The following is a 24,024-nucleotide window of genomic DNA, read 5'->3' as shown; positions in this document are numbered from 1 at the left end:
ACGAAGGAGGCTCAAAGACTGATGGGCTGGCTCACGAGCACGAAGCCATGGACGCCCGTAGCGCGAGCCACTCGATCGCCCAAAGCCTAGCTCGCACGTACGCACGCACGCACATGAGACGTTTAATCCGCGCCGCCGTTCGCCTGTACGTAATCAATCTATAGCGCTCACGCCGCTGCCTCTTCTCACCGCTGTCCGCCGCCGTGGAGTCGTCCACGAACCGTCTCCGCCCCCCACTTCCCCCCTGCTTCCGGCCACCGCCCACCTCTGCGCTGTTTTCCCGCGAGGCACGCCATCCTCCGCTAGCTGCTTGACTGCCGCACCTTGGTATTTTTCTTTGATGCTTTTCGGTTTCTCATGCTTTCAGTTTATATTTTGTTCTATAATGTTAAATGTGACTCTGTGTGTATCAGTGTATAATCTGCTCTGAACTAAATTTCACTGAGATAATGTGCATGTGTATGTATCTAGTCTTATACCAAGGGTATTTTTGAACACAAATTGATGTAATTGCTAATTTTATTTTATATTGTAGTAAAATAAGATGAAGAGATTTTTTCACCGGTGTCTGTAATGGGGGTGTGTACAGCTATCATTTCAGATGGAGGGAATCAAACTGCCGAGGGGACTGAATCGACACCACAAACCGAAACAGCCGTAGAAATGGGACGACCACCTTCGACTTCAAGCAACACACTTGCAATGTCAACTCAAGAGAGTAAAAATCATGGTATTTCTGCTGATGCCTGTGCTCAATTTCGCAAATTCTATTTTCTTTTTGCAATTGAGCCATATTTTGTATGGAATATCTTTTGAGAAGCTATAGCCTTATGGATGTTAAGTTTTTTCCTCGCGACGATTTTTTTTGGGCCCGGGGCTTGGTCCAATCCTAGCTCCGCCAATGTGTGTGTGTGTGTGAAGAGTGGATGCCCAGCTAGCTCGCTCTCTCCGCACAGTCCAAAAATGGCTCCGCGCACCACTCGTCGACTACTAGATTTGGAACCCTAGCGGCGGGGGTGTGGCTGTGGCATTTAGTACTAGCTAGTGCGTCTTCTCCCCGCAAAATCCACCCAACCATTGCTCCGGCCTGGCTGAATCTTGCCGCTGGGGGCTCTGCCTGTTCGATCGCGCGCGCTAGCGGCGACTCGGCGTGTGGCGGCGGAGTAGCGATGCTCGCCGACGGCCGTTCCCGGCGCCGGCTGGTGGCGGTGAATCGGAGAAGGAAGGAAGGAGGGCGGAGGGAGAAGGTGGGGAGGAGGCCGGAGGGACACGAGGGAAGGAGGGCGGCGGGGGCAGCGGTCTTGCTGTCGCCGGAGGCGGCGGCCGGCTGGTGGAGGCGCAACGGGCGCGACGCGGTGGTTGGTGGCTGTCAATCGGAGAAGGAAGGAAGGATGGCTGAGGGAGAAGGTGGGGAGGAGGCCGGAGCGAGAAGAGGGAAGGAGGGCGGCGGGGGCAGCGGTCTTGCTGTCGCCGGAGGCGGCGGCCGGCTGGTGGAGGCGCAACGGGCGCGACGCGGTGGTTGGTGGCTGTCAATCGGAGAAGGAAGGAAGGATGGCTGAGGGAGAAGGTGGGGAGGAGGCCGGAGCGAGAAGAGGGAAGGAGGGCGGCGGGGGCAGCGGTCTTGCTGTCGCCGGAGGCGGCGGCCGGCTGGTGGAGGCGCAACGGGCGCGACGCGGTGGTTGGTGGCTGTCAATCGGAGAAGGAAGGAAGGATGGCTGAGGGAGAAGGTGGGGAGGAGGCCGGAGCGAGAAGAGGGAAGGAGGGCGGCGGGGGCAGCGGTCTTGCTGTCGCCGGAGGCGGCGGCCGGCTGGTGGAGGCGCAACGGGCGCGACGCGGTGGTTGGTGGCTGTCAATCGGAGAAGGAAGGAAGGATGGCTGAGGGAGAAGGTGGGGAGGAGGCCGGAGCGAGAAGAGGGAAGGAGGGCGGCGGGGGCAGCGGTCTTGCTGTCGCCGGAGGCGGCGGCCGGCCGGCAGAGCGCGGGGAGATGACGATCGCCGGCGAGGATCTGTCGGCCCGCCGGCGTACGGTGTCGGCGTCGTCTTCCGCGGCTGCCAGGGGCGCCGTCGACGGCGCCCCACGCCGATCCCGAGCGTGGCTCGCTGCGGCGCTGTGCCTCTTCGCACTGCTGCGGGTCGGGGCGGCGGCGGAGTCGGGCGTCGTCAAGGTGGACGGCCGCGTCGCCATCGCGTCCACCGGCGACTTCATCGTCTGCGCCACGCTCGACTGCTGGCCGCCGGAGAAGTGCGACTACGGGACGTGCAGCTGGGGCAGCGCCTCCCTCCTCAACCTGGTACGTACGCCCCGCGCCCCCTCTACCCTCCGCTCACCGCCGGCGCGCTGACCGCATTGTCCTGTCGTTCTCAACTCCATCATCTGCCGCAGGACCTCTCCAACCGAATCCTGCTCAACGCCGTCAGAGGTACGTAAGCGATCGGCCGTCCATGATCCATGTCCATCCCACTCCCACCCACGGTCTAGCCGAGGCGGCGGCTCACCGATCGAGCGGAATTCCTCTTCTGCAGCCTTCTCGCCGCTGGTGCTCCGGCTGGGCGGCACGCTGCAGGACAAGGTGATCTACCACACCCCGGGCGACGGGCGGCTGCCGTGCGTGCCCTTCACCAAGAGCGAGTCGGCGGTGTTCGGCTTCACTCGCGGGTGCCTGACCATGGCACGCTGGGACGAGCTCAACGCCTTCTTCCAGAAGTCTGGGTACGTCTCCGATCCTCTCAGCCCGCAAACTATTTAGGCATCATGCGATCGATCGAGGGGAGGGTTCCTGTCTTCCTGGTGCAAGATCCCTTGACCTGAATGCTGAATCACACACTCCCAAATTAAGCCCTAGCCTCCACGACTCGTCACCTTTCCCCCCTTCAATTATTACAAGCCAAAAAAAAAAGAGAGGGAGTGCCTATCTTCACGCGTGTTTTTTTTTTAGAAAAATCTTCACGTTTTTTCCTTTGAGCAACTGAAAAATCTTAACGTGCCTTTTATTTTTGAGAAACACGTGCTTCTTTTTTTTAAGCCTTGGCCCTTGGATTACAAGGCAGGCCGCGGGTGGATGTGGGCTGCCCGCGGCACCCAAATCAAAGCCCACATAAATCGTCTTCGATGTGGGCTGTCCCGACGGTAAAAAATATATGTGGCCGTCCCGCGGCACCCGCGACAATCCCCACGCCTTGTCACACCGAGCCGGCGCGGTAGCGCGTACCACCCACCCCCTGGAGCGCTGGAGTTTCTCTGGGCCGGCCCATTAACGTGATTCACCCAAACCGGTTTTGGCTGAACCGGTTTTTTCTTTTTTTTATTTTCGGTTTTCTTTTTATTTATTTTTTTCCTTTTACTTTTTTGTTCATTTTTCTGTTTTCCTTTCAAATTTTTCCTTTCCTTTTTCTCTTTTTATTATTTTCTTTTACATTTTTTCATTATTTTATTTTTTCAATTCGAGAAAATATTTTAAATTCGTAATTTTTTCTATTTTATTTTTATTTTTCATTTTCAACTTTCTAACATATTTTTAAAAACATATGAACATTTTTTGTAATTGTGAACAGTTTTTTGAAATCATGAACAGTTTTTTGGAAATTACGTACTTTTTTACTTTAATTTTTGTGATTTTCTTTTTAAATTGGTGAACATTTTTAATTCAAACAATGTTTGTCAATGTAAAAAAATGTTCATAAAATTCATTTTTTGTTCATCGAATTTAAAAAATGTTCATGAAAATTCAAATTTTGATCATCAAATTGGAAAAATGTTCGCGCCCTTCTGGGCCGGCCCATTCTGCGTGCTGGGCCGTATAGGAGGACTCCACCGAGCCGCTTGTCTCATAAAAAAAAAGATGCAGCAGTGGGGATCAGGGCGCGGCCAGCAGCACCCTGAGCGCCGCCGCAAGATCCACCCGCACGCGTCGTCCCGCTCCACCACCTTCCACCGCCCCGCCATAGCCGCCGCAGCTTCGCCGTGCACCTCCTCCATGGCCACCGGAGAGGCGCCCGCCCCCCGACGATGGCCACCACGAGATCCCCGCTCGTGCCAACCAACTCACCCCGCATCCTGGGTTCTCCATGGCCGTTAGTTCTCTGGTAAATCTCGATGCTTTTCAGATCAATGCAGTACTAGTAGTCGTGTTGGAGAAAATGTGTGCAGTCTTGGTGTATTGTACATGGCACATCGTTTTGAATCTTCTGATGGATATCCTCCCGTACTGTACCGCCACCAGAAATTCAGATAGTCAGTCAGGCATATTAGTCTCAGGAGCCTTGGGTCAGGGGATTAACATTAACCTCCCGTTCCTACTATGCTAGCCGTGAAAGGTTCAGCGGACGTTGGCAAACTTTCATTATGCTCATAGGTAATATAAAGAATAAACTGTTTTTTTCTTCTTATTTTTCCTTGCAGCGCGAAGGTGGTCTTCGGGCTGAACGCTCTCAACGTCCGTGAGACGGACGGCGAGTCCTATATGGGAGGGAACTGGGACTTGACAAATGCAGCATCGTTCATCCAGTACACTGTCAGCAAGGGCTATGAAATCCATGGTTGGGAGCTCGGTATGTTCTGTCTATGCCATTTCTTTTGGTACACTGAACCGGGATGAAATTTCAGTCAGATGTCACATCTTATTGAATAAGTGCAGGAAATGAGCTCGGAGGCAAGGCAGTCGGCACCTTGATCGCGGCTGACCAATATGCCAAAGACGCGACCTTTCTGAAATGGGTCGTCGAAGATACTTACGAGGACAGCCCATTGAAGCCGCCGCTGCTCGCTCCGGGAAGCTTCTTCGACAAAGACTGGTTCGGTGAGTTCATCACCAAAACCAGTCCAGATATTGTCAGTGTGGTCAGCCACCATATCTACAATCTGGGGGCAGGTATGTAAAGCTCACTGCATACAGCCTAACGATGCAACATTGTCCGATACATGAACCAGGACCTGAACAAAATCTGCTAAACATTGAACGAACGCAGGAGTGGAGACCGGCCTCGTCAAGAGGATCCTCAACCAGTCTTACCTCGACAGGGTGGCGAGACAATTCAGCGATCTCCAGCAGTTGCTGAAAACCTCAGGGACGTCCGCCGTCGCGTGGGTCGGCGAGGCTGGAGGGGCTTACAACAGTGGCCACCACCTTGTCACTGACGCGTTTGTGTTCAGCTTCTGGTAATGTGGGACACTGAACTGTAAAACTATCTGGTTCTTGGTGAGGTTGTTCTCATGGGGTTGTATTTTCAGGTACCTGGACCAACTTGGCATGTCAGCGAAGTACAACACAAAGACTTACTGCAGGCAGAGCTTTATTGGTGGCAACTATGGCCTGCTCAACACAACAACATTCCAACCAAACCCTGACTACTACAGGTATGGTATACTGCTGTTACTATGGGCTGCATTAGAGTATTTTGGATTTTCCTTGATAATCCTCGATCCTTTTCTTCTATATTTGTTGAGCAAGCTCGGCCCATACTACTAACTTGCTAAAAAAAACCTCTTTTGCATCTATAGGCAGCAGACTGTTATTCACTTTGTTAAAATCCCACTCAGTCCTTTCTGCATTCAGAACATCCGATACATGAAGACATTTGTTCCTTCTCTCCTGTACATTGGTTTCCCTCCTGGAATTGTCGGAATCCATTTATCTTCCCATATATTGGTAGACATGCCATCTCTAATTCTCTTGATCAGGCCTAAGTGAAGTGCTGCTCTCCCTTTTAAGATAGCTTGCCAAACATGTGAGCTATTCTTCTTTGCTTTCATAAAATTCACGCTATGGAAGTATTTCCCAGCCACTCTATACGTGGGTATTGCTTGCATGACCGCTTTAATTAGAACTTCACGACCTGCAGAATTTAACATTTTCTCTGACCATCCACCCGCTAAGTTACTCAATCTTGTAGTTAGCTTTTCAAAGGCCCATGTCATTCTTCTTCCTAGGGCCGTAGGTAGTCCCAGATATTTCTCCTCTAGAGCTTCTGTTTGTATTTCCATAATTTTCTTATCTCTTCTTTCGTCTCTTGACTACTGTTTGGGCTGAAGAAGATTGCTGATTTTGCTTTGTTCAGTGAGCTTGTTAAACCTTCTGCACAAATCAGGAACAGGTAAGGAGAAATAGGATCCCCTTGCCTTAATCCTCTTGCTGCTCTAAAGGGTTTCGATAAACGACCATTCACCTTAACCGAGAAGCTTACTGTTTCAACATATTTCCTTGTCAAATTAATCCAGTAATCATGAAAGCCCAGTTTTTGCATTATCCTTTTAAGGTATGTCTATTCAGTATGGTCATATGCTTTAGTCATATCTAATTTAATGGCACTTGCTCCAGTTTTACCTTTCTTATTTCGAATGTAATGAATGCATTTATAAGCTGTAATAACCTTATCAGTAATTAAACGCAAAGACACAAAAGCACTTTGTTCCTCTGAAATTATTTCATCCAAGATTAGTTTAAGCCTATTTGCCAAGACTTTTGAACAAATTATATATAAAACATTGCATAAAGCTATTGATCGGCACTGAGATAAATTCTGGGGATGATTTACCTTTGGAACAAGCACCAAAATTGTTTTGTTTAGGCCCTCTGGCATTTCACCATTCTGCAAGAACTTCAACCCTGCATTCCAAACATTAATCTTTATCAGTTCCCAATGGTTTTGAAAAAAATCCTGCTGTAAAGCAAGAACTTCAAAACTGCATTGCAAACATCAATCTTTATCAGTTCCCAATGGTTTTGAAAAAAATCCTGCTGTAAAACCATCTGGACCTGGTGATTTATTTGGTTTCATCATAAATAGTGCCTTCTCAACTTCTTCTGAAGTAAATGGTTTACATAAGTGCTCATTTATATCATTTGTTACTTTTGGTTGCACATATTTTATTACTTCATCTGGTTGCAGGTTCTCCTGACCAGAAAACAATTTGGAGAAAAAGTTAGTAGCTATGTCTTGAATTTCTTCCTGTACATGACATATCCTTCCATCCTCTCGCTGTAGAGAATTTATTCTGTTTTGTCTTGCTCTTCCTCTGCATTTTGACACACAAAAATGTGGCTAATGACTAGAGTACTTAACGTAACTTGCAAAGCAAATAGTGGCTAATGGCATATGGACTTGCAGAATCAAAGAACGTGTGTTTACTGGCTAATGACACATGGACTTGCAGAATCAAAGAGGGGGCTAATGACATTTCTTCTTCCTATTTCCTCTGCAGTGCGCTACTATGGCATCGCCTGATGGGAACCAAAGTTCTAGATGCCAAATTCAGCGGCACCACCAACCTGATCCGTGCCTACGCACATTGTGCGAAGAACTCGGTAAGCACATTGCATGTTCATCACCATACTCTCGTCGACTAACCTTCCTCTTTTTTGTTTTTTCAGACAGGCATCACTTTGTTGTTGATGAACCTGCACGGCAATGCCAGGAATGACGTGTCCTTGACAAGTGAGGAGCTGCTTGTAGTTGAGGCGTCTGGAGTCACAAGGGAGGAGTACCACCTCCTCCCTGAAGGTGGCGACATTCACAGCCAGGTGATGCTGCTCAATGGCAGGGCCTTGACGACTGATGCAGATGGGAACATCCCTAGGATGGAGCCCATCATACTGGATGCGGCGCAGCCCATTGCCATTGAGCCTCTGTCCATCGTCTTTGCTCACATGCCCAATTATTATGCCCCTGTGTGTAGTTAAGGGCGTGGTTTTTGTTGTTCTTGTTGTTATAGATTGGGATAAGAGTGGCTAGAACATCAACATCAGAGCACACAGTCCCTCTGCTTGGAACCAGACCGTCTGATGTAAAAAAGAACTACATCTAGTGAACTACAGCCAGAGCCATCCTTCACATTGTTGGGCAAGTTCAGTTCTGGGCAACAACTGACATTGTTCAGTTTGGCATCTCTTTTGTTCAGTTCACCTGCAAGGTCTCTGTTCAAGTGTCACTTTTTATATTCATTGTGACTCGTAGGTCATTGTAGTCTTGGAAGGACGTGCTGTTGATTCACACTCTCAGATTACAATACTACAAGGATCACATACACAGAACCTAAGTGATTCGCATTTAATTTAGCAATCTCAATTCCAAACTGCTGCGTAGACGATACTGCAGAGACGACATGCAGCCGACACTCGTATCCTACGGTGGACCAGCGCTGCTGCTGTACATTGGATGGTGTGATCTTCTGCATCGTCCTCAAATCGTGTGGGCATTGTCGTGTGTATAGCAGGATTGATCTCAATTCCCATCCACATACAATCTGCTGTTTTGAATGATGCGGTTAGGCTAGATAAGTATAGACCTCTGGCCATGACCAACTGTAGTTTCAAAAAAAAAAATTCCAAGTGCACTACTAATAGATTTGGCCCTGTTTGTAATGAATTAATTTCTCCTGACCAGACTGCCTTCTTAAAAGGCAGATTTATTGCTGAGAGTATTGTTGCTGCACATGAAATTATTCATGCTGTGGCTTCAAAAGCAATCTGGTTTTGTTTTCAAATTAGATTATGAAAAAGCTTATGATAAGACAAAATAGAGAATTCTTGCTGGATATGATGAAGAAGAGAGGATTTAGTCCTACTTGGATGAGGAAAATTGAATCTCTACTTCATAATGGTTCTGTTGGTGTCAGGATAAATGACACCAATGGAGAATATTTTGTGTCTGGCAAAGGGGTTAGGCAAGGTGATCCTGCGTCCCCCGTTCTTTTTAAGCTAGCTGCTGATGTATTCACTAGAATACTGATAAAAGCTGCTGATAATAAACTAATTGAAGGCTTATTTCCCCCTAATAATCCTGCAGGTGTAATCAGTATGCAATATGCTGATGATACCCTGCTCTTGATAGTAATTTAGCTCATGCCAAAAACCTGAAATGGTTGTTATCCTGTTTTGAGCAGATGTCTGGCATGAGGATTAATTTCCATAAATGTGATCTTGTTCCTATTAATATTGATAGTGAGGTTGCTCAAGCTTTTGCTCAAACTCTAGGGTGTAAGATTGGCTCCTTTCCTATTAAGTACTTAGGGGGGCCCTCACCATCATTGCAAACTCCGCAGAGAGGGCCTGTAGCTTGTCATTGATGAGATCATCAAGAGAGGTGCAGGGTGGAAAGGGGGAGGCTCCTGTCTACTCGGAGAAGGCTTACCCTAGTTCAAGCCTGCTTGGCTAGTATTCCTTCTTATTTAATGGGGATTATTAAATTTCCCAAATGGGCTGTTACCTTGATAAACTCCCAACTTGCTCATTGCTTTCGGGATGATTATGAGGGACACCGTAAATACCATCTGGCCTCTTGGGGATCTACTATTACCCTCAGAAAAGAGTATGGTGGGCTAGGGATCACCAATTTAGTTGATATGAACTTGTGCTTGTTAGCCTCCTGGATCAAGAGATACTTCCTAGATGATGGCAAAATCTGGAAACAGATTGTAGATGCAAAATACAGGACCCAGAGTCCTAATATTTCACTTGTAGCTCTGTTGGAGCTTCCCCCTTCTGGAAGGGAGTAATATGGGCTGCTAAAGCTGTTAAGTTTGGGTACTCCTGGAAAGTAGGTAATGGGAGGAGGGCTAGATTCTGGGAAGACCAGTGGAGTGGATAGGTGATACTTCTCTCCTGAGATGTTACTCTCCTGGAACTCCCTTTTTAAGTTGATTAGTAACTATATTTTGACTAAGGAGGCAGACACCATTTGCTGGAATTATGAGACTACAGGGATTTATACAGTTAAATCCTTGTATAAGATTATTAATTTCAGAGGTTGTGTGCTAATATCTGGAAAAAAATATCTTCTAGATATCAGATTTTCCTCTGGTTACTAGCTAATAATAAGCTTCTTACCAGGGATAACCTGCAAAAAAGACAACATATACCTGATGGTTCCTGCCTTTTTTGCACTGATCCTGAATCTTGCCACCATTTCCAGGGATAACCTGCAAAAAAGACAACATATACCTGATGGTTCCTGCCTTTTTTGCACTGATCCTGAATCTTGCCACCATTTCTTTTTCTGTTGTGTTGTTTCTAAGGAGGTTTGGAGAGTTGTTGCTGGGATTACTAACACCAATACTGTTCTGAACATATCTTCTTTGCTAGAGTGGTTGTCTAGTAATCCCAACACTGTAGTGAAGGTTACTTTTGCAGCGACTCTCTGGGCTATCTGGATAGTTAGAAATGACATGTGTTTCAATTCTGTTCCATGGTCTAATATCCAGGTGATCTGGAGGAAAGCTGCTGGGATGATGGCTACCTGGGAAATGCTGTACTCGGGCCCTGTCAAGGAAAAACTAAGAAGCCTGATAAGAGGACTGGAGCAAGTTGCCCGAGACCCCCCTCTGCTTATGTGGCCAGATCCTGGCTAAAGAGGAAGATTACGTATACCTACTGACTAGATGCGGGGCCTCACTGGGGCTTCAGGTAGAGCGGAGATTTGGAACAGCTTGCAGTTAGAGAAAATGGGGGATGTGGCCCTTTGCTTGCTCTGCTCTCCTGTTTATCTTTCATGTCAAACTATGTGTCTGCATCGACCAAAGGCACTGCCAGCAGCCAAAACTACTGCCATGGCAGCCAAACCGGCATCAACACGATCGCTGACATGGCAGCCAAAGCGGCAAGCCACCGACTCATGGCCCGCCCGCGTTAAGAAAAATCAATTTATTGTTAATATGAAATATGATTTTATTTGGTAATCACTTATTGTCTTACTAAAGGAAATGGAAAATAAGGATTCATTTGGTAATCAATTCTTGGCTTATCAATCAACTGGTCAATACTAGTAAAGAGGAAAGATTTTACTTGGTCTACGTCAATACTCCGAATCAGCCAGTTTGAAAATCTGAGCAAATATGGAAGAAACCTGAGACAGTCTGTGTGAAAATTAATGTAGATGCGCCATTTCATGCGGAGACCTTGGCAGGAGCTTGCAGAGCTGTGGCGAGAGATGGTCGGAGTAATTTTACCGCAGCCACAACATGGCCTATGGTTCATGTAGCATCAGTGGTTTCGGCACAGATAAAGGCTATTCGGTATGGTCTTATTCTGGCTTCAAATATCGGTGCTCCAATATAATCATTGAATCAAATAGTTTACATGCATTGGAGGCAGTTTTAGACCTTGATGCTTACATGGGTCCCGATGTGCCAATCGTCACCAAGACTAGTCTATTGGCGATGGACTTCTCAAATGTCAGCTTTGTTCATTGCGAAAGGGAAACCAATCTTGTTGCTGATTGTTTAGTAAAGCACTGCTTTAGTCTTGGTTTATCTCAATTTTGGGACTCCAATCCCCCTGACTTTATTCTTCCACATATTGTAAATGACATAGCTATTATATGAGGAGTAAAGTTATTTATGTTAAAAAAAGAGTAGGGTAAAGATGGTTTTCAGGAAAACAGTGGGAAAAAACCAAGATGGGAGAGGGGAAAATCAAAACATGTCGCACAGAGAATTTGGCCCCTTCAACCGTTCCAATCACACTCCAAATCCTTTTTTTTTTGGAAACAGACACTCCAAATCTTTTATTACCTGAATAATAGAGATGTTCTATCTTTCAGTCACTATGGAAACATATTTGTGAATCCATGATCAACATTATCTAGCATACAACGGTGGAGGAGACGGCCTGGAAGCTGAACCGGGTCTTTGATTCGTAGTTGAAGAAGACCTTCTCTTTAGGCCCAACCGGGCGGCCGGCGTAGAGGGTGCAGAGCTTGCCGTCGCCGTCCGGCTTGATGGCGGTGTCCGGGTAGACCTCGATGGAAGAGCTGAACCCCGCGCACGCCAGCTTCACGTTCTTCTGCGTGCAGCCGCAGTTGTTCACCAGTGTCACGTATTGCACTAGCCTTCCTCCCGGATCCGGGTAGTCCTTCGTGGTGACAACAAGATCTGAAGTTCTGCACCCCGCTGCACTGCCTGCTTAAACACACGATGAAAAGCAAATTAAAGAGTGCCTTGCTAGTTCTTGGTGATTGCTTTGCTACGCTGAACAACGTACCTCTGTTGCTGATGCAGAATAACACACAGGCCACAAGGATCACGGCTGGCTTGATCTCCATGCTATTGTCTAGTACTAAGCCCCGATGTGCAAGCAGATACGCCGTCTTCAGATTGTGTTGTTTTATCACGCTAATGGCAAATGACGGGCTATTTATAGGCGAACGGGCCAAAGGAAGTTACTGTGCCAGTTGGATTTCGATTCTTTATTTGAGGCAACCATTCAATTCTCGATTCACCAGATAAGTGCAGATTTGATTGAGATAACGTATAACTCCCTCTGTACCCATTTATAAGGCAAAAAGTTTGGAAACTTTAATTCGTAACCTTTCCAAAGCTTCTTTTCAGGGTTTTTTTTGCAATTAATGTTGGAAACTCTGTAGAAGGTTCAAGTCCCATAACGTCCTTTTCTCTTTTTTCTTCACGGTTTTCCTTTTTTGTTTATTGTTTTATTTTTTTATTTTTTATTATAGACTGCTCTTGTAATTTTTTAAAATATACACAACTTCTTTAACCGTTAGTGTTTTACTAAAAATGTTCATAATTTTAAAAATATTCAGATTTTCAAAAAGTGTTTGCGTTTTATCATAAGTTTGGATATTTCAAAAGATGTTCAGGAATTTTAAAAATGTTCTAAATTTTCCAAGAAAACCAAAGTTCAAAAAAAATTGCTTCAAACAATCTCTTGTTCACTTTTAAAAAGTAATTCTTTTTCTGTTTTTTGAAACCAAATAAAAACATAATAACCACTCGCTACATGGTGTCGCCAATGGGTTGGCCCGGTCGGGGAGCCCATGTTTGACGTAAAGAATGTCTTAGGCCATGTATTGGATGATAATTGGTTGCCTCGAGACGAGATGATGCGTCCTTATGGATACAGAGTTCCCGATCCAGCAATGTTTGCATCTGAGCTTATTGATTCCACTTCAGCAACCTGGGACAGACAATTAGTTGGGGAGACATTTCTTCCCATGGATGTTCTGCTGATCCTAGGTATTCCACTTTGTACCAGGAACTTGCCGGATTTTTGGTGCTGGAACTATGAGAAAAAATGGCGCTTTCTCAGTCATATCTACATATAGGATGTTAGTAGCCACCAAGCAAAGAAGGGAGGCTTGGTTGGAGGGCTCGGCGGGCACTTCTGGTGTGAGCAATTATGAAAGCTCCTGGAAATCTCTATGGAAAACGCTGGTACCAGCAAAAATTCGAATGTTCCTATGTAAGTTATCAAAACACTCGTTACCTACGAAGGATGTCAGAGCACATCGGCACATGACTAGGTCAAGCTCATGCAGTTTATGCGGTGCACCGGACTCTTGAAGACACTCTTTGCTAGAGTGTACTATGTCGCGGTGTACCTGGGCTCTGGTCGATGACGAGCTAGCTCAAGAACTAGTGGCCACCACCGAGCCTCGAGCGAAGAATTGGTTATTCACTTTAATGGACTCATTATTGCATGCGATGTTTGTCAAGCTCGCTGTTACTCTATAGGCAATTTGGTTGGCTAGACGGAAGGCTATTCACGAAGGAATTTTTCAAAGTCATCATTCTCTGCATGTCTTTGTCACTCATTTCATGTAGGAGCTCAAAGTCATTAATGAGAAGCAACCGGTGCAATCTAGAGCGTGTGTCACTCATCCCGCCGGTGCCGCGAACCCACGTCCGAAGGCTCCTTCTGCTGGTTTTGCACAAATACATGTGGACACAGGTATTCGGCAAGGCAGAGGGGGAACGACAGCAGCTGTTTGTAGAGATTCAATCGGCACGTATCTGGGAAGCTCATCCCTCATCATAACTGGAGTTCACGATCCGGCAAGCCTAGAGGTTGTGGCATGTAGAGAGGCATTGGCTCTCGCGGAAGACCTTGATCTCCAACAATTCATAGTTGCTTCGGATGCAAAACAAGTGGTGGAGGACTTAAGGAAGGGCAGTCAAGGGAAATACGGTGCCATTATCCAAGAGATTAAACTAAGATCTTCTGTTTTCAGTTGTAATTTTACTTTTGAGAGTCATGCTGTCAATGTTAAAGCACAAAGTTTAGCTAGATTTTCTCTTTCTCTAGCGCATGGGCATCATGTGTGGCTTGACCAACCCCATGACATAAACTGTATCCCACTTCATGTGGCTTTTGATGAATATAAAGTTGGTCTTACCCCTAAAAAATGTCTTTCGTTTGGGTGCCTAAAAAATGTATTTCGTTGAGGGCCAGTAATATGCAGGTGTAAACATTTATGGGTGTGGGAAACATCCAGCAATCCAATCGGGGACTTATTGGTATAAGAAACTCAGTAGCCAGATAATCTATCAGTTTTTGACGAAAGATAGCTAAACAATCATCTGTATATTCAGTCGGTGAATACTAAAATACTCAAGCCATCTTTATTGGTGCCATTTTCCCCCCTGAATTTGCCTCATGCCAGCTGATTATCAAGCAAATCCTGGTCATTTACTTCCTACAATGTCGAATAGGAGTATATAGCAATGATACATCTGCAATAGTAAGATTTGCACTTTTGGAACACCCCTTGTTGTTCTGGAGAAGGTGACCTGTAGAGATTTGTACTAGTATTGCTCGTATGGTCTGATTGCATTTATTTCGGGGCCGGTTACCCAGCTCATCATTCTGCTAACACTGCTCTTGATAGGTATCGATTCGTTTAGCCCATTCCAATCACCAAACTTTTTCTTAAAATCTAGTTTTACTGATCAAGTTCACCCTTGATGAAAATGGGTTATTTACGGCCTAGTGGCAGTGGCATTCAGGCGTGAAGTCAGATATACAAGGTAACACATGGTGCAGTAGTTATTTCCACACACTCTTAATTAGTTTCCTAACCCATCAAATGGCATATCTACTGTACTTTGTATAGATCCCGCAAACAAGACAGGATCGGGTGACTGTTGGCTGCTTCCAGTGTATGCTTGATTGTGGCCCTTTTGAGCAAACTGGGTGATTTGTAGCAGATCTGAATTTAATACAGTACGATGGTAAGAACTAAGAACTTTATTCAGAAATACACCGTTTTTGTCGCTATGGAGGCATATTTCTGATATGGCCATGACATCATTTATTCGCAGTATATATCTAACATACAATGGTAGAGGAGACGGGCTGGAAGCTGAACTGGGTACTTGAGTGGATGTCGAAGAAGACCTTCTCCTTAGGCCCAACCGGGCGGCCGGCATAGAGGGAGCAAAGAATGCCGTCGCCGTCCGGCTTGATGGCTGTGTCCGGGTAGACCTCGATGGAAGAGTTGAACCTTGGGCACGCCAGCTTCACGTTCTTCTGCGTGCAATCGCAGTTGTTCACCAGCTTCTTGTATTGCACTGGCCTTCCCCCCGGATCCGGGTAGGTGTGCGAGGTGACAACAAGATCTGAAGTTCTGCACCCTGCTGCACTGCCTGCTTAAACACACGATGAAAAGGAAATTAAGGAGTGGCTATATGGACCTAGAGATAATCTGATCGTAAATATTAGCACACAATTGCTTGCTAGTTCTTCGTGATTGCTTTGGTATGCCGAACACTATACCTCTGTTGCTGATGCCGAATAACAAACAGGCCACGAGAATCACTTCTGGCTTGATCTCCATGCTGATCTCTAGTAGTATGATTGTTTTGATTTACCTCGCCAATGGCAAATGCCGGGCTATTAATAGGCGAACGGAACGGGCCAGAGGAAGTTAATGTGCAATCAGTATTTCGATTAGTTTGAGGCAAGCATTCAATTAATGATTCACCAGATATACAAGTACTCCCTCCGTTTCTTTTTATTCTGCATATAAGATTTGGTTAAAGTCAAACTTTATAAAATTTGATCAACTTTGTACGAAAAAATAGTATCAAAATTAATTCCATAATGCATCTAACAATATCTCCATCTCCATCTCCACTACTATTAAACAATCAAATAAGAACTTTCTTACGTGTACCCAGCAATTAGTCCCGCAGAACGCGCAAACCAATCAGCACCACACAATTAGTTCCATAAATCTTAATCCAACAGCCATCACTGATCTAATACCTCTAGGGTGTGGACTTAGCAAATTCTCATGAGTGACCGTGCTCCACCACCATCCATCCACCAGGAGAGAAATACCAGCCCCGCGTCCGTCCCCTATAATCACGCTACATAATATAATCCCATAATCAAAACTGAAAACACCATCGCAGGGCTGCACCCGACGTCCCCATCTGCCGCTAATCAAGGGAACGACGCCCTTAATTCCGCTCACTGGCGACGCCAGCGCCCGGTAGTTATTGCCCAGTCTGCTCGCACCATCGGCGCATGCTGCCGTCGCCGACCGTCCTTATCCGGCTGTAATCCCAGCGTCCTTCTCGCATCACCCTGCTGCACTTCTGGTCGATCGCCTCAAGACGTCACCCAAGCGCGTGTGGCCACAAAAGCACTTCATCATGCTCAGGCGCTGGTAGACGACGACGTGCTGCGGAACAACGAGCAGCTCGTCATCGCCGCGGCTTGATCTTCCTTGATAAACGCTCGTCTGGTATTGGGCTGGTAGCGTGCTTGGTTACGTGATCTTCCTTGATCAAACTATCTTGTGCGGCGAGCAGTATGGTTCCTGATGTTGGTGTTCCAATCGTAAATAGATTGTCTCACGCGTTAGTGATTTTCTAAAAAATTAACACATGCACACACTTTCAGGCACCAGAAATCGTTTATCATGCATCTATGTGCTCAATTCGTTTACATGCCACGCCCAGACCTAGATCGCCGGGAAGGGTAGCCGCTGCAAAAGATACGAAATTATTAAATTTAGTGATGGCCGCATCTGATAGAAGCCCTAATTACATGTGCACCCATTTGGAACACATTAGTCCATTGCAACATAGCATCTGAAGGCTTTCATGTTTCCCAAATCTTTTATATTGTCCCCAAATCCATTCGTGATAGACAAGACATTAGTGTACATTGTGTTTGGGCATAAATGTATCCTTGCTTTAGTCATTTGCTTTGCCCCCGCGCACACAATTACCACCAGCGGCCCAGAGCTACGCAGGTCTATTTGAATATGAATAACTGGACAAACTTCAATTCAGTGGCAGGGTGGTGGTTCGCGGTGATGCACCCCTCTAGAACTTGGAGCAAATCCCCGACTTCCCTTTCCATGATTGTCTCTTGGGAGATATGGAATGAAAGGAACACATGTATTTTCCAGAACTAATCCACCATGCGTCATGTTATCTGAGTTATATCATGTTGCGAGAGTAACATAACGGTTAACTATAACTTTTCAACTAATTTTCAGATTTACGTTAATGTTTCACTAAATAACGGTTAAGTATAACTTTTTCCTAGTAACAAAGCAACAGAACCTATTTGGTCTAGTGGTTCTCGCGTTAGGTTTTGGAGAAAAAGGACTGAGATCCTGAGTTCGAAACCTAGCTATCACGCTTTTTCTTCACGTTCACTTTTTTCGCGTCGTGGTTACTGTTCAGTCGAAGCTCACCTAGGCCGGCCCAGTAGCGCGCTTCACGTTCACTTTTTTCGCGTCATGGTTACTGTTCAGTCGAAGCTCACCTAGGCCGGCCCAGTAGCGCGACGCTTCAGCGCCAGAACACGAAACCGGCGCTGAAGGCGCCGGTTAGGAGCTCCCCTTCTAGGCGTCCGGTCATTAGACCAACTTCGATCCTGTCTGCGCATGTCTTCTTTTTCCTTTCGAGGGGTGTCTGCGCTTGTGTTGAGGAGCAGAGAAAGCTACATGGTCTGGGCCGCTCCTCCTGTAACAAAATCGGAGCTATATGTAGTTTGGGCCTTAGGGGTGGGCCACGCGAACGAAGGAAGAAAAAAGCGCTAGGAGCAAAGCAAGGAAACCCTATTTGTTGCATTTTTTCTTCACGTTCATTTTTTTCGCGTCGTGGTTACTGTTCAGTCGAAGCTCACCTGGGCCGGCCCAGTAGCGTGACGCTTTAGCGCCAGAACGCGAAACCGGCGTTGAAGGCGCCGGTTAGGAGCTCTCCTTCTAGGCGTCCGGTCATTAGACCAACTTCGATCCCGTCTGCGCATGTCTTCTTTTTCCTTTTGAGGGGTGTCTGCGCTTGTGTTGAGGAGCAGAGAAAGCTACATGGTCTGGGCCGCTCCTCCTGTAACAAAATCGGAGCTATATGTAGTTTGGGCCTTAGGGGTGGGCCACGCGAACGAAGGAAGAAAAAGCGCTAGGAGCAAAGCAAGAAAACCCTATTTGTTGCATTTTGCTAACAACTGCAGGGTTTCTAGTGTCGCTGCCGTCATCTAAATTTTTTTTAGATCCCGTCGCCTCCAATTGCCATCTTGGCACTCAAAAGTGAGGGGACCTCAGATCTTCAAGACCTCCATGCTCTTCGCCACCGTCTAGTGATCATCATAGTTTTGTGAGAATAAATTTTCTCTTGTTTTTTACGGTGCCAAGTGAGAAAAAACCAGACGAAAAAAACCTAACGAAAAAACCTGATGAAAAACCTGGCGAAAGTGGGTACGAAAAAAAAACATGTTATCCTACCAACTAAGACGTTAGGAGTAGAGATTGTTTTCTGTCCATCAAACTCCACATTTCCCAGTGGATGAGAACTGGTTAGTGATGCTAAGTCAAGCATATATTTCGGTCCGAACGCCCCAATGCATGAGAAAGTTTTGGCTTGCCAGAATTTGAGTATCAATACAATAGCTCTTAATGATAAATATCTAGGCTTACCAGCCATAGTGGGGATAGACATGAGCGATTCATTCGAGTACTTATCAATCCGATCAATCAGTTGGTGAATGGATGGAAAGAGAAGCTGCGCTCCACATGAGGGAAAGAAATGCTTATAAAGGCTGTTGCCCAGGCCATGCCGGTGTTTGTGATGTTTGTTCAAAATTAAAAAAAATGCAAAGAAATGACAGGTGCAATATAAAAATACTTGTGCGGTTATGATGACAATCACAAGCGTATGCATTGAGCAGCTTGGTGGAAACTCTATGTCCCAAAGAATACAGGTGGGTTGGGGTTCATGGATTTGCATAGCTTCAACCTTGCTTTGCTTGCTAAGCAGGTATGGAGGTTACTAGAGAACCCCGACTCTCTTTGTGCACAAATCTTGAGGGCCAAATATTATCCAGATGGGAGATTACTGGATGCTATGTTGAAGAGCAGAAGCTTGTACACATGGCAAATCATTTTCTTAGGGTATCAAAACTTTCAGGAGAGTTGCAGTTTGGTGTATAGGGGACAGTTCTCGGGTGAACATTTGGTCAGATCTGCAGATAGACATTGGTGCAAATGGATGCGTGATCACACCTCGAGGAGCAACCCTGCTATCTAAAGTCTGGGACTTGATGATTGATGATCATGTCATCGGTCTATGGGATCATATTTTGATTAATGATGTGTTTTGGCCTGGTAATGCTCAAAGGATCTTGTCGATTCTGTTGGCACCACATGGAATGATAGAAGACTTTGTAGCCTGGAGGTTTGCAAAGAATCACATGTTTTCGGTGAGATCAACATACTCTATGTGGAGTGGGATCATCAGTTTGCCCGATAGTACGACGGTCGTAAGGGGAACCATCTTAGGAATATCCTGTTTGGGCAAAACTATGGGGCTCCAAAGTCCCGACCAAGATCAAGATCCATGCGTGGAAAGTCCTACACGGCTTCTTACTGTGCTTGGGAGTTTTCGCAAATCGCCACATTGCAACGTCCATCAACTGCCCTATGTGTGCGGGTGGATGTGAGGATATCATGCACACATTGTTCACCTGCCCGAGGGGTGAGGGCAGCCAAAATCTGGAGATGTTTGAAGCTGGAAGGTTTTGTTGAAGAGGCACGTGCAATGGACAGAGCAGGCACATCTCCAAAGTCCTTGGACTACATTTTATGTGTTCCCGCAAGAGAAATTTTGATACTGGATTTTACTCACTACCGGAATGACAAGCTACGTCGAGCCGTCGGCATAGGCCTGAAACCGTCGGCAAAGGTCTATGTCGACGGCTGCCGTCGGTGTAGAATACGTCCGCGTACTCTGGCCTGACCGTCGGCGTAGCTACCTATGCAATGGCCTCCGTACAGCCGTCGACATCGTTCCATCGTTGGAAAAAAAATAAGCTTGCTGTCAGGGCCGTCGGCATAGATTTGAGGATGTTAGCCCGCCTCAATCCCCGCCTATCTATGCCTATGGTGAAGGAAATATGCCCTAGAGGCAATAATAAAGTTATTATTTATTTCCTTATATTATGGTAAATATTTATTATTCATGCTAGAATTGTATTAACCGGAAACATAATACATGTGTGAATACATAGACAAACAGTATGTCACTAGTATGCCTCTACTTGACTAGCTCGTTGAATCAAAGATGGTTAAGTTTCCTAGCCATAGACATGAGTTGTCATTTGATTAACGGGGTCACGTCATTAGAGAATGATGTGATTGACTTGACCCATTCCGTTAGCATAACACTTGATCGTTTAGTTTGTTGCTATTGCTTTCTTCATGACTTATACATGTTCCTATGACTATAAGATTATGCAACTCCCGTTTACCGGAGGAACACTTTGTGTGCTACCAAACGTCACAACGTAACTGGGTGATTATAAAGGTGCTCTACAGGTGTCTTCGAAGGTACTTGTTGGGTTGGCATATTTCGAGATTAGAATTTGTCACTCCGATTGTCGGAGAGGTATCTCTGGGCCCACTCGGTAATGCACATCACTATAAGCCTTGCAAGCATTGCAACTAATGAGTTAGTTGCGGGATGATGTGTTACGGAACGAGTAAAGAGACTTGCCAGTAACGAGATTGAACTAGGTATTGAGATACCGACGATCGAATCTCGGGCAAGTAACATACCGATGACAAAGGGAACAACGTATGTTGTTATGCGGTCTGACCGATAAAGATCTTCGTAGAATATGTAGGAGCCAATATGAGCATCCAGGTTTCGCTATTGGTTATTGACCGGAGACGTGTCTCGGTCATGTCTACATAGTTCTCGAACCCGTAGGGTCCGCACGCGTAATGCTACGATGACAGTTATATTATGAGTTTATATGTTTTGATGTACCGAAGAAGTTCGGAGTCTCGGATGAGATCGGGGACATGACGAGGAGTCTCGAAATGGTCGAGACGTAAAGATCGATATATTGGACGACTATATTCGGACTTCGGAAAGGTTCCGAGTGATTCGGGTATTTTTCGGAGTACCGGAGAGTTACGGGAATTCGCCGGGGAGTATATGGGCCTTATTGGGCCATACGGGAATAGAGGAGATATGCCAAAAGGAAGGAGGTCTGCGCCCCCCTCTGGTCTGAATTGGACAAGGGGTGCAGCCCCCTTTTCCTTCTCCCTCTCCTCCTCTTTCCTTCACTCCTACTCCAACAAGGAAAGGAGGAGTCCTACTCCCGGTGGGAGTAGGACTCCCCCCTTGGCGCGCCCTCCTCCTAGGCCGGCCGCCTCCCCCTTGCTCCTTTATATACAGGGGCAGGGGGGCACCTCTAGACACACAAGTTGATCAAGTTGATCGTCTCTTGGCCGTGTGCGGTGCCCCCCTCCACCATAGTCCACCTCGATAATACTGTAGTGGTGCTTAGGTGAAGCCCTGCGTCGGTAGAACATCAACATCGTCACCACGCCATCGTGCTGACGAAACTCTCCCTCAACACTCGGCTGGATCGGAGTTTGAGGGACGTCATCGGGCTGAACGTGTGCTGAACTCGGAGGTGCCGTACGTTCGGTACTTGATCGGTCGGATCGTGAAGACGTACGACTACATCAACCGTGTTGTGCTAACGCTTCCGCTTTCGGTCTACGAGGGTACGTGGACAACACTCTCCCCTCTCGTTGCCGTGCATCACCATGATCTTGCGTGTGCGTAGGAAATTTTTAAAATTGCTACGTTCCCCAACATATGGTTGCTGTCGGCATAAATCGATGTATGCCGATGGCAACCATCTGCATACATGGAAGTGTGACGGCGGTTTTTCCCAGGCCATCAGCATAGCTTGATCTATGCCGACGGCCTCGAGCTATGCCGACGGCTTACATGGTTAGCCAACTAAACATATAATCGAGTGCACAAGGAGTGTGCAAAATTTCATGATGTTTGGACATCCGAAGAGCTCTAGGAAAAAAATCGAGCCTAAGCAGTGTACTTTTAAGTTTCTTTCATAGCCAAATTTTGTCTTTTTTGCCACAGCCGCCTCTAATGTCCAAACATCATGAATTTTTGTATGCACATCACGCATTCAAGCATCTTGGATGCCTCAATTCAGAATTTGATTTCTTTTATTTTGAATTTATTGTTCATTGGGTGTAGATGAGCTCGGGCTCAGACTCGAATTACCGAAAGAAAGTTAATTACTTACACTTTGTAGATTTTTCAGTGGCTTTCAAAGTCCCAACCATACTGTTTCCCGAGCATAGTTTCCGCCAATACTATCGTTATCACTTGTTGTTTGTCAAACCAAATGTATGGATCCAAAAGGGCCCTGACAAGAATAAAAGTTGTGTAGTAGACATCAGTCGCCCGCGCCAGGAGATGTGCATGGCGGTTCTTCATGGGGATCGCGTACGGGCTCGCAGGTTGCCACATAGCCTGGATCCTCTATGGCTATATAGGCTTCCCTATTGCTCCACCCGGATTCTCTACGCCAGAGTTCCATGTTGCCACTGTTACACCACCACACCCACGGCTTCAGAGGGGAGTTAAACGGTATAAATTACAAAAATATTTCTAAGTTTGGTCTGGCCAGTTTGTCAGGTGAACCTCACACTTTAAATGAAGCTTTCAGTGATGCTCGGTGGAAAAGGGTCATGGAGGAGTAATTTTTAGCGTTGCAGAAAAATAAAACGTGGCATCTAGTTTCTCGACGTGGAGGTAAAAATTTAATTGACTACAAATGGGTTTACAGGACTAGAAGGAAATCAGATGGTACCATTGATCGCTACAAAGCCAGGCTAGTAGCAAAAGGTTTTAAGTCGAGATATGGAATTGACTACGAGGACACTTTTAGTCATGTTCTCAAAGATGCTACAATTTGTCTTGTATTATCTATTGTTGTTTCCAGGGGATGCAGTCTCAGACAGATAGATATACAAAACACGTTTTTTCATGGTGTTCTAGAATAAGAAGTGTACATGAAACAACCTCCTGGGTTGATACTTTATTGTTTATTTACAATAAGATGCAAACTTCCATCTTTGTTCTCATATATGTTGATGACAACATTGTAACTATTTCATCAGATAAGGCAGTGCCAGGATTGCTAAAGATTTGGGCTTAGAGTTTGCCTTGAAAGACCTAGGTGATTTGCATTTCTTCCTAGGTATTGAAATTAAGAAAATCAGAGATGGCATTCAGCTGTCACAGGAGAAATATGCAACTGATTTGTTAACTAGATTGGGCATGCAATATTGCAAACCTTCACCAACCTCTTTATCCAGTTCAGAATCATTGTCTTTGGCAGATGGAAAGCTCCTGCATCAGGAAGATAATACCAGTTACAGAAGTATAGTTGGTGCACTTCAGTATTTAACTCTTACATGGCGTGATATCTCTTTTTCGCACACACATCACACATTCAAGCATCTTGGATGCCAAAAGAATTCAGATTTTTTATTTGTACTTTTTATTTTGAATTTAATGTTCATCAGGTGTAGATGAGCTCAGGCTCAGACTTGAATTACCGGAAGAAAGTAAAAAACAAGGAAGAAAGTTAATTACTTACTGTTTTTAGATATATTTTTAGTGGCTTCCAAAGCCCCAACCATAGTGTTTCCCGAGCATAGTTTCCACCAATACTATCGTTATCACTTGCTGTTTGTCGAACTAAGTATCTGTATCCAAAAGAACCAGCTTGCCTGGTCGACCTCTCCGTGGTCCAGCGAGCAAGTTTGGCCAATGTCAACATCTGCAAGTAGAAGATGAGGAGATTTCCCTTGTCCTAGAGCGAGGCAATCCAAACATTTTCCAGTATGATTAGGACACCACGAGGTTATAAATTCCACATATTTTCGGCCTTAAAAGCATGTCAACATCGTTGACTTGGAATGCTAGACCTCTTGGTCTTAGCCATG

At 45.9% G+C, this 24,024-nt stretch overlaps 3 protein-coding genes across 3 annotated transcripts; 1 reads left to right on the top strand and 2 right to left on the bottom strand.

The window, feature by feature from the left end:
- The first annotated feature begins 782 nt into the window (after positions 1–782).
- LOC125525690 (heparanase-like protein 3) lies at positions 783–7,873 on the top strand. Its single transcript, XM_048690690.2, has 9 exons — positions 783–2,291; positions 2,384–2,420; positions 2,524–2,710; positions 4,400–4,548; positions 4,635–4,868; positions 4,966–5,155; positions 5,228–5,353; positions 7,199–7,301; positions 7,368–7,873. The coding sequence occupies exons 1-9, from the start codon at positions 1,872–1,874 to the stop codon at positions 7,674–7,676; spliced, it is 1,755 nt and encodes a 584-aa protein (XP_048546647.2). The 5' UTR covers positions 783–1,871; the 3' UTR covers positions 7,677–7,873.
- A 3,547-nt stretch (positions 7,874–11,420) lies between these two features.
- On the bottom strand, positions 11,421–12,086 carry LOC125525970 (uncharacterized). The gene is made up of 2 exons (XM_048690973.2): positions 11,973–12,086; positions 11,421–11,890 (listed from the first exon to the last, which is right to left on the bottom strand). Exons 1-2 carry the CDS (start codon positions 12,031–12,033, stop codon positions 11,574–11,576), a joined length of 378 nt encoding a protein of 125 aa, XP_048546930.1. The 5' UTR covers positions 12,034–12,086; the 3' UTR covers positions 11,421–11,573.
- A 2,970-nt stretch (positions 12,087–15,056) lies between these two features.
- Positions 15,057–15,564, bottom strand: LOC147958233 (uncharacterized). Its single transcript, XM_087537608.1, has 2 exons — positions 15,504–15,564; positions 15,057–15,373 (listed from the first exon to the last, which is right to left on the bottom strand). The coding sequence occupies exons 1-2, from the start codon at positions 15,562–15,564 to the stop codon at positions 15,057–15,059; spliced, it is 378 nt and encodes a 125-aa protein (XP_087393734.1).
- Positions 15,565–24,024: the final 8,460 nt, after the last annotated feature.

Source organism: Triticum urartu, chromosome 7A (assembly GCF_056163025.1).
Source record: "Triticum urartu cultivar PI428250 chromosome 7A, HENAU_Tu73, whole genome shotgun sequence".
NCBI classification, from domain to species: domain Eukaryota; kingdom Viridiplantae; phylum Streptophyta; class Magnoliopsida; order Poales; family Poaceae; genus Triticum; species Triticum urartu.
Note: the sequence above shows the minus strand (reverse complement) of the source record. Positions and strands in the feature narration are given on the sequence as shown.